The sequence below is a fragment of the Alexandromys fortis genome, unplaced genomic scaffold (assembly GCF_014885135.2).
Source record: "Alexandromys fortis isolate MF-2015 unplaced genomic scaffold, M_Fortis_MF-2015_v1.1 scaffold_50, whole genome shotgun sequence".
In the NCBI taxonomy this organism is placed as follows: Eukaryota; Metazoa; Chordata; class Mammalia; order Rodentia; family Cricetidae; genus Alexandromys; species Alexandromys fortis.
The window spans coordinates 9,572,073-9,582,358 of NW_026067932.1; the positions used below are offsets into that span (position 1 = coordinate 9,572,073).

The 10,286-nt window shown below is 49.8% G+C and overlaps 1 protein-coding gene across 1 annotated transcript; it reads left to right on the forward strand.

Annotated features, from left to right (window-relative positions):
• Nucleotides 1–226: 226 nt before the first annotated feature.
• On the forward strand, nt 227–8,656 carry Nopchap1 (NOP protein chaperone 1). Its single transcript, XM_050145600.1, has 4 exons — nt 227–364; nt 2,091–2,180; nt 3,276–3,412; nt 5,039–8,656. The coding sequence occupies exons 1-4, from the start codon at nt 250–252 to the stop codon at nt 5,255–5,257; spliced, it is 561 nt and encodes a 186-aa protein (XP_050001557.1). The 5' UTR covers nt 227–249; the 3' UTR covers nt 5,258–8,656.
• Nucleotides 8,657–10,286: the final 1,630 nt, after the last annotated feature.

Consider the following 10,286-nt stretch of genomic DNA (forward strand, 5'->3'; position numbering starts at 1 on the left):
GGGGGGGCGCGGATCAGGCCCCACGCGTGCATCCCCGGCGCTCCGCCCACGCTGTTTCCCCCCCCTTCCGGTCCCCAGCTGCCCACGCTTCAGCCCCGCCTCCTGCACGAGGTCTCGCCCCGCTCTTCCCACTGTCCCCGCCCAGCTCCCGGTTTCCACCAATTGCCGCCTTGGCCCCGCCTCCCACCCCGCCCCTCGACCCGTGCCTTTCTCCATCCGGGTTTATTTCTCTCGTGCTGTCTTGCAAGCATGGAGCTGCCTGGTGAGCGCGTATCTGCTCCCGCAGCTTCGTCGTCTTCTGGGGATCGCTCGCAGGTCACGGTGTCCAGGGAGCTGCTGACCGCGGGGAGCTCGGGTTCGCGAGGTGAGCGGCGGCGGAGGGACCCCTGGGCTGGCGGGGCCGGGGATTCCGCGGGGCCCGGGACGCTCCGGAGGGCGGGGTACTGTGGCGGCCAGGGGTGCCTAGGACACCGGGGTGCTCCGGGGGACCGGGGATGCTTCGGGAGGCGCGGATGCTGCGGAGCCCGGGTCGCTCCGGAGGGCGGGGTACTGTGGAGCCCGGGGCTCCGGGGCCAGGGATGTCTAAGAGGCCGGGGCGTTCCGGGCCCGGGACTCTATGGGGCCGGGGCGCTCCGGGGGACTAGGGATGCCTGAGAGACCAGGGCGCTCCGGGGGACCGGGAATGTTTCGGGAGCCCGGGACGCTCCGGAGGCCGTGGTACTGCGGAGTCCGGGGTTGGGGCAGGGGGTGCCTAGGAGGCCGGGATGCTCCGGGGGACCGGGGATGCCTGGGAGACCGGGGCGCTCCGGGGCACTGGGACTGCTGCGGGGAGGCGGAGATGCCTAGGAGCCCGGGAGGCTATGGGGCCGGGGTTGCTGCGGAGCCCTGGATACTGAGAAGCCTGGAGCGCTGAGGGGGGCGGGCGGGCAAGCTGAGGAGCACGGGGCGCTGCGGGGAGGCGGGGATACTGTAGAGCCTTGGATGTTGGGGGGCGTGGGTGCTGAGGAGTCAGAGATGCTCCGGGGGCGGGGACGCAGGGCGGGGGGGAGTATGCTGAGGAGACCGGAACACTGTTGGGGGTCGCGGGGGTTGTCGGTGATAAACTATGCTAAAACTATGCTATCCTGGGCCGGGCAGTTCTTAGGGAATGGTACAGGGAGGACCTTGGCTACCTTGGCCAGGATAGTAGGTACCATTTTTAATATTTGTCTTAGGCACGCCCTCCTCATTGTCACCTTGGTGGAGGGAGACGCGTGTACGGGAAATCCACTCAGCATTTCAGATAGTATGGTACAGAAGAGAAAAGCATGGGTTCATCCAGGCATGGGGGCTCACACCTAAATCCAGCATTTGAGAGCCAGAGGCGGGCAGAGGGAGACGGAATGGAAATTGTAGGTTCAAATCCCTACTCCGCAGTGGGACTTCTTTAGGCCTCCGTTTTCACATTTTGTTTCAAACAGGTGGGGCTACACGTAGAATTTTAACGAACACATAAAAGTTCTTGTGTCTGCGTATTAAGTATCTTGGGAACCTTTGGAGAGCAAAGTGTATCTGAGGAACTTGAACTCCTGATTGCCAAAGCTTGTGTAGTGAGTGTAGTGTTAACCAGCTCAAGCCTTCCCGATCCCCCAACGCCTGCGGAAGTATCCTGAGGATCCCGTTTTATGAAGGAAAAAACCGGCATGATGGTAGTCACTAGCAAAGCTAGATATTGACCCCAAGCTCTGGCTTTGCTCCGAACGTGTAACACTAATCAAAGCACTAGGCTTTAAGAAGCATTCCAAGTCTCCCGGGTCATTTCTCCTTTGAGAGTGACGGGATTTTTGATTTAGAAAGTAAAGAGATTTTTCTGTGCATGAAAAGGCTTGAGCGGTCAGTGTATGGGATGGACAGTTGGTTTGTACATAAAGAATCAAAATGTTGTAGAGTGTCCCTTCTACCCCCGGGTATGGAATGGTCCAGGTTGAAGACAGTCCCAGGAGCAGTTACTGATGGTCCCCTCTCATTCTTCTGAAGTGCTAGGGTCATCCGTGGCTGAGTTGCACTTCTGGCTCGGCTGCATTCATGGTCTAAATTGTGTGTATTTTCAGGTATCTGGGACCAGTTGCTCATCAGCTCTAATAAGCCCCAGCCCAGGAAGACCTCTACTGTTCAAACAGTTCGGATGCAGAGGAGCCCTTGTAAGTACAGCCTTTCCACTCTAGGGAGCGCTCCCCCAGTTTAGGCCAGTTACATTTGATGGGATAAGTTGTCGTGGCTCATATCAGACCACAGAGTCAGATACCGCAAGTCTTGTATTGTGTAAATCCTTGTCTAAGGAGTAAAATTTCTCATCGTAATCTCCCTGAAGATATTTCAGAATACATTTCTTTTTCCTTTTTGAAACTGAAAGTACTGTTGCTGCCTGCGATACAGTGGGAAGGCCGAGGCAGGAGAACGGTAGCATGTTGGAGACCAGCTAGAACAGTTCTCAAGACTCACTTGTTTGGAAAAGCACTTACCGTTCACATGATCTGGAATATTAAATATGGTTCTGGGGAACACTATTGTGAACGGTTTTGCTTTGATGCAACTTGAGTAGCCCCTGTGTAGCCTGTGTTACAGAAGTGTTCCTTCTGTAAGCATTTCTTCCTAAAATAAAACATTTCCTTAAACGGCATAAGGCTATTAAGATAGTAAACCTGGCCGTGGTGGTATAAACCTTTAATCCCAGCCTGGTCTGGAACTCAGTCTGTAGACCAGGATGGCCTTGAACTTGAGATCTTTCTGCCTCTGCCTCCTGCGAGCAGGGATTACAGGTATGCAACACCACCACCTGGTAGAATTCTCCACTCAGGGTCTATGTTGCTCAGGTCGGCCCTGAACTCCCTGTAAGCCTCACTGTAAGGATCAGGCACTCGTAGATCCATTAAGTCATTCTGCCTGTTTTCTCAGTCCCTTAGTTGAATGCCAACCTTCTACAATTTTATACTTTCAAGGTGGAGGAGAAACAGAACATGTGAATAATAATTGCTGAATTCGTGTGGGCTTGTTGCTCTGGTAGTCCCAAAGAGGGGCTGGGACTGTGACTGGTGGGTAGAGCCCTTGGCCTGGCAAAAGCAAGGCCCTGGTTCAGTCCCCAGCCATCTGAGCTGACCCCTCTGACCTTCCCACGCGAGGCAGCTAAGAAGCTGGGCCTGAGTTGTTGATGGGTTCATTGCTCCTCCGAAGTGTTCACCAGGAGTTGTGGAGTATGGACTTGACTAACATGGCTGCATTCTGTGTTTGCTCTCTAGTGTTAGACCAAGTGCAGGCGTTCCTCCCACAGCTGGCCCAGGCCAATGAAAAGCTTCGGAAGGAAATGGCAGTTGCTCCAGCGGATCGCTTCGATATTGAAAACACCGAGGGGACATCCGGGAACATCGTACAGATGGTAACTGCCCTGTTGACTCACGTGATGGGATTAGTGTACTTGCCACGAAATGGGGGAAGATAATGGGAAATTTTACTCTAAAGTAAAACGTGGTTTTTAAATTGTCGAACAGTTCTCTGTTGCCCTGTTTCACGTGCTGTTCAGTGCTGGGCACAGCTGTTGACATTAACAAGAAAGCGGGACATTGTACGTTATGGCCACTAAAGCCTTTTTAAGGCAAGAGGCTATGCATTTGACTCCAAGTTCAAGGGGAGTGTTTTTTTCATAGTAAGAAGTTGTGCCTGGGACTCTCTGGTGGCAGAAGCTTGCAGCAGGCTAGAATTTTGTATTTCATTCAGTATTTAAATTTTTCCCCTTTTCAGCCACTTTCTGGGGGTATAGGAACCATTCTTAGTTCAGGAGCTGGACAGAACCAGGGAGCAGGTAGGATCCAGCCTGCTGGGTATAATTTGCTGGTCCTTGCTCAGAAATGTAAATCTCATTAATGCAGGAGCTGGGGGGTTGTCTTGAGGGAGTGGAGTTGGGTGTCCAGGCCTTACCTGAGGCCTAGGTTGGCCTCAAACTGTCCTGTCAATCTCCCCATTGCTGGGGTTAGAGGTTGGGATTGTAGCTGTGTTACCATGGCCAATGTTCCTATCTCTTGTTAAAATTTGAGGTGTTTGATGGGTTGCCTGATTCTAGCCTGGTGGTTCTCAACCTGTGGGCCTCCAACTGCTTTAAGGTCATCAGAAAACACAGATACTTACATTGTGGACCCCCCCCCCCCAATATAGGTGATTGTGAGCCACCATGTGATTGCTGGGACTTGAACTCAGGACCTAGAAAAAGCCAGTTACATTAACCTCTGAGTCATTTCTCCAGCCCTACATTATGATCCTAACAATAGCATAATTATAGTTATGGAGTAGAAATGAAATAGTTTTATGGATGGGGGTCACTACAGCACAAGAAACTATTAAAGGTCACAGCATTAGGAAGGCTGAGGCCCACTGCTCTAGTGCGTTTTTATTGAGAATGGTGTTGGGTGTGTACTAGGCAGGAGGGACTTTTTTTTCCATGTGCATTGGTGTCTCCCTGGCATGTCTGTATGAGGGTGTGATATCCCCTGGAGCTAAAGACAGTTGTGAGCCAGATGGTTGCTGGGAATTGAACCCAGGTCCTCTGAAAAAGCAGCTCATGCATTCAAGCGCTGAGCCATCTCTCCCGCCAGGAGGAGCCTTTTCAACAACATTAGTAAAATAAACCCTTCAAACCCACCCTGACTTTGCTCTGATGTCTTCTGGCCACCGAAAGTGTTTACCTGCCGTTCGTGTTAAGCTCACAGCCCAACCCGTGCTCAAGAATCTATAATAAATATTAGTAATTTCTTCTGCTTTTATTTAAAAATTACTATTTTTTGTGTGCATGTAAGTGTGTGTCTGTTACCAATGTGCGTGGCTGTGAGGGTCAGAAGAACTAGAAGAAAGGGTTAGATTTTCTGAAGCTTGGTAATGGCTGCTGGGACCTGGACTGGGTCCTCTGGGAGATCAGTAAGCAACCTTATCCACTGAGCCAGCCCTGCCACTTTATTAGAAAATGTTACAGAACTGCCCTGAAGTAGAGTTCTCAACCTGACACTTTCTACAGGATGTGGCCTTATTTGAGATGAACCGGTCAGATTCAAAGGAAGAGGACAGCTCAGAAGAGAGCTCTTATGACAGCTCCGCGGACAGCTCAGAGTCCGAAGATGAAGACTGCACCTCTTCCGAAGTCACTGTGGACAACATAAAGCTTCCGAGTGCAGAAGGTGGCAGAGGCAAGATTGAAGTGTTAGACAGTCCGGCAAGTAAAAACAAGAAGCAGTGAGGTAGAGGGACGGAGAGAGGCAGGAGGCACACCTGCGACCTGTGGGGAGGGTGGCCCCCAGGGTCCTGGGCTTCAAGGTCCCTTTGGCGCCTTATCAGTCAAAAAGGAAAATTCACAAATTTGGGGGTGTTGTACATAGAAAGTGTTCAGACTGCAGGGAGGGTCGTGCCCTTGGAAACTGAGAAGGGAAATATGGAAGAAAGACTGGATTGGCTACATGGAGATATTTGCCCAAGTTGGCATGGTCTGAACTGTGAGGTCTGGGACTCATTGAAGCTCATTCATGCTAAAATCAGGGTATTGGTTACAAAATTCCCACTTCCAAATTAGAGTCTGGTTTGTTTGTGTACCAAGGCAGGTTACAGTTTGTTATATAGGAACCAGGTTATATAGGAACTAGAGATTAGCCCAGGATAATGGCCCCCTGCCACTGAATGTGTTTTTATTTTATTCACAAAAACCAAAGCTGCCTTTTAAAGTTCTGAAATGGATAGCATGTGATTGACATCCTGTGAGGGTAGACTGACCTTTGCTCTTGCCGTGAAGAGGTTTAGTGTTTACAAATAACCTGCTATATCACTGTGTATGTGTTGGTGTATGAATTCATGTAAACATTGTCTTCGAACTGTAATGGTGCCGCAGCCTAAAGAATGACTCCAGTTCTCCTGTGGCTTGGATAGCTGTTCTGACTCAGTGGTATTGATTTATGAGGACTAGTGCCCAAGGTGAGAGAGAGGAGGAGGTACCCCCCTCCCAGGAGGCTACTTGAGTATAGGACCAGGCCCCGGCTACCTGGAGGGCATAGCAACAGTGCTCACCTACCTAGGTAGCTTGGCTTTCTGTGTGCTGATGCCTCCTCTGACCCTGGGTCTCTAGTTGGTCCTCTGGCAGCTGCTGCTCCTCCACAGTAAGGACAGGCAGGTTAGGGCATCAGCCCTGAACCCAGTCGTCCCCCTCCCTCCCCAGCTCTTGGCGCCTTCATGCATCTTCCTCTCTCATCCCTGAGCCTTAGAGATACTATTTCCCCTGAGAACTGAGCCATTGGGCTGCTGTACCAAACCAGGAGCAGACAATTGTGGAGCCTTCCTCCAAAAGCTATCCAGGCTGTCAGAAGGGCACACACTCCTGAGCCAGTGGTCAAAAGCATCCTGCATGACCCAAGTATTGTGTCTTAATTGGGTTCTCTGTTATCCAGTGACTGCACACATCCTGACCACAGCTGTGTGGTGTTTTCCATTTACCAGATTTTTAGACTGAAGAGACATCTGATGGGTGTAGTTCTGAGTTTGGTAATAAGCTTAGCCAGGGCTTTGCTTATATTGCCAGCATAGGGCCCCTGCTTAGGGACTGGGTATTCCTGTGACAGATAATGGCTTCACACCTTAGTGAGTGCTAAGCTGCAGAGCCACAGCACAGGCGTAAAAGAGTAAAGCGTTCTTTTTTACCATGTACAGGAGAACAGAGATTGTATAGTTTTCAAACTGGACATGCTTCCCAACAAACGCTGGACTCTGTATTTGGGAAGCTTGTGCATAATTACAAAGGGAAGGCGTGTTGGAGGCTGATGCATTTCCCTCTGCGTACTTGGTTACAGTTATATCTCAGAGAGGAAAGGTGGCAGGAACATCCTTAGGGATCGCCTATGTTGTAAAGACAGGTGAGGAAGGTTCTCTAGAACTCGGCAGCGGTCAGCGGCTGACCTGGGATAACTAGGTTATAGGAGGTGGCTGACAGCTCAGAGAGGGCCTAGGAGTGGCTCTAGGTGTGTCCCCTCGCATTTGAATAGAAAGCCCCACACAGGGCTGCTGTTCGTTTACCTAGTGCCCTTTTGCAGCTTGAAGGAGGCAGCCACTATGCACCCACCGGAAGTAGTGTCTCACTCCTTCTGGGCACTGTGGATCGGAATCATATAATGCCCATTTCGGTCCAGTTTCATGATGCCCAGAAAGAAGCGTGTTCCATGGCACACCTACCTGACTAGAGAGTCCGTCATGTGTGCAGTAGTCGGTTTGTCGTCACCATGGTTTGTAGTGGTTGCCGCCCGGTGCAAGAAGAGGCAGCTACAGTCTGACTGCAGTGCACAAATACTCAGAGGATAATTGTCTTAGTTTACTTTCCTATTTCTGTGAAGAGACGCCGTCACCAAGGCAATTTGTAAAACCGAGGGTTCGGTTGGTTTCTTCCCGGCCGTTTCAGAGGGTGAGTGTGTGACCCTCGTGGGGAGGGTGGCGGGCAAGTTCTGTAGCAGCACATCTCTTACCCAAGCTGGAGGCAGAGAATGAGACTGGGCCTGGCTGAGCTTTCGAAACTTGGAAGCGCACCCCTAGTGACACACCTTTTCCAAGAAGCCCCACCTCCTAATCTTTCTTACTAAGGTCCACCAACTAGGACCGTTGTCTCTTGAACTGACACGACACGATAATTGGGTACGTGTTCAGCAAAGCGGTGGCCGTCTCTGGATGTACATTTCTGTTCCTGACCTAACGAGCGTTCTAACAGGGAGGGGCCTGGACATATAACTGGAAGATGGTTGACTGTACCTGTGCTGATGCCACCACAGCTGAACCTGCTGTTACCTGTGTAACAAGCAGGTAATGGGGTTTTTGGGGTCCACAGCCAATGAAGCTGTATGGCCTGAACAGTGCCGCCCCCTGATGCTGACGGCTAACCACTGGGGATGCAGTGTATCCTGGTTTAGTCTCAGGTTGGTGTTCTAGTCTCCTGAAGGCAGATCCTATATTGTCATTAGCAGTGGGTAGATAACCAACCCCTTCTCTCAAGTTACACACCCAGGTCTAGTGTGGGAACCTCTGGGATCCATCTCCCTGGCAAGCAACAGCTAGGAAGGTAGACCACCTCTGACATTGGAGTTTTTACTAACAGCCTTGTGGTTGCTGGAAGCACCATTTATGCACAGGTGGTGTCTTTATTGAAATGTCGGCTGCCATTTACGCATTTGTGCCATTTCTGCAATCTGATTCTGTGACACTTTAGAGACTTGGCAAAAAGCCTCCAACATCCCCTGTTGGATATGCTGATTTTACTCTCAGTGAAGTGCACCCTGCTGGACCCACCTGCTTCAGGCTTTCCCTCTTGGCTAGCGGTTGCTCCAGTATTGTGGATATGGGCTTAACACCCTGTCTGCCAGTGAAATGAAGCCCACTGAAACTGTTGAGGGGGGTAGGCCTTAGGGACCCGTTCTCGAAGGAAAACATCAGGGCACTAGGCACACAGTCATTCAGACTGTCTGGCAAGAGTAAGTTCATGCAAAGCTTCGGAGGGAAAGGGGTTATGTTGGGAGTAGATGGGGCGTTGGGGTGCTGATGATCAGGATGGATTGTTTACGTGTATGAAATTATCAAAAAATGAATAAATTACATTTCTTAAAAATTGTTTAAAGCATTTGGTGGCACATTCTTGTAGTCCAGACCCTCAGGCAGGAGACTGAGAATTGGAGGTCAGCCTGGGTTGCACACTAAGTCCCTGTCTGAAAACAGAAACATACCCTGGGCCCCTTGTGTCCTCCCCATCAGGTTGTGCAGGGACAGGCAGCTGGAAACTGGTGAGGTGGGGGAAGGTAGACCTGTTCCAGAGTAGTCCATTGCTACAAGGGCTGTGGGACTTCACAGAGACAGTCACGTCAGCTAGTCTGTCAACAAAGCCACAGGCTTTCAAGTATTAACATCGTCCTTGCTATGTTTGAATCAATTTGTCCTCTGCCTTCCCCACCCTCAGTACCCTGATCTCGTGTGGCCCTGTCCTTCAAACTCCTTTCCGCTCCCTTGTCCTTTTGTCCCATCTGTCTATCCTCACCCCTGGTTATTACTGATTTCCTCCTGAGACTTTTAAGACCGCACCGGTTTGCTTAACGTTACACATTTGAAGGAGTGTAAACGACCGGCAAATAGAATTAATCAGACCAGCTTTAATATAAAATATTCCGCTTTAATAAGGGGAAGGAAAGGGGGGAGCTTACAAAGCCAGGGTTCCAGCGAAGAGCAGCAAACAGAAAAGGTGGGGAGCACACCTGCCAGATTTATAGGTAAATATTGGCCTAAGGGGTACCCCTCCTACAAACAAGGTGATTGGCTGGGGCTTCCCCTTCACACATTATAGGTTGGGATCTCTACATGAGGGAAAATGGGAAGATTTTCTTCTTTTATACCCATTTTTTTGCAAATTTCATTTCCTTTTTCTTCACAACTAAAGTGTGTTCTGATGTGTGTACATTATCACATTTTTGTTGTCTGTTCACTGTTGATAGACAACTAGATTGGTTACATGTCCTTGCTACTTTGGAAACAGAAACACTGATGTGCAAATGTCTGTTTGCTGTATATGGAGCCCTTAGGTCTAGACCCAGGAGTGGTAGAGCCTGGGTCGTGGTAGAGCTGGTTTTAATTTTTTGAAATACCTCCATGATTTCTATAATGGATGTAGCTAGGATAATGGTCTCTCTCTCTCTCTCTCTCTCTCTCTCTCTCTCTCTCTCTAGATATGTGCACAGGTTTCTCTGTAGCTCTGACTATCCTGGAACTCAGTAGACTAGGCTGGTCTGGAACTCAGATCCACCAGCCTCTGCCTCCTGGGTGGTGGAATTAAAGGTGTGCATCACCACTGCCCACCTGAACGATTTACAAAAAATACTTGGGGGACATGTGTCTGTGCTTTAGAGAACTCATTGTATTAGCCCATTTGTTTGTCAGAATTGCTTTTAATTTGTCTTAGTTGTTTGTAAGTTCTAGATATTAGCCTTCTGAGTATACTTGGTAAAGATTTTCTCCCATTTTGTGGGCTGTTGATGTCTTTTGATATAAAGAACATTTAGCTTCATGTAGCTCCTGCCATTTCTTATCAAGGCTGGTTTTTGTGTTTTTGGAATAATGTTTAGAAAGTTCTTCCATACACTAAACATCTTAAAGAGATGTGTTTTCCCGGAGCAGCTTCAGGTTTTAAATTAAGGTCTTTGATCTGCTGTGCATTGATTTCTTAATTACTTTTGGGCACAGAGTCCTTCACTGTAGCTGAG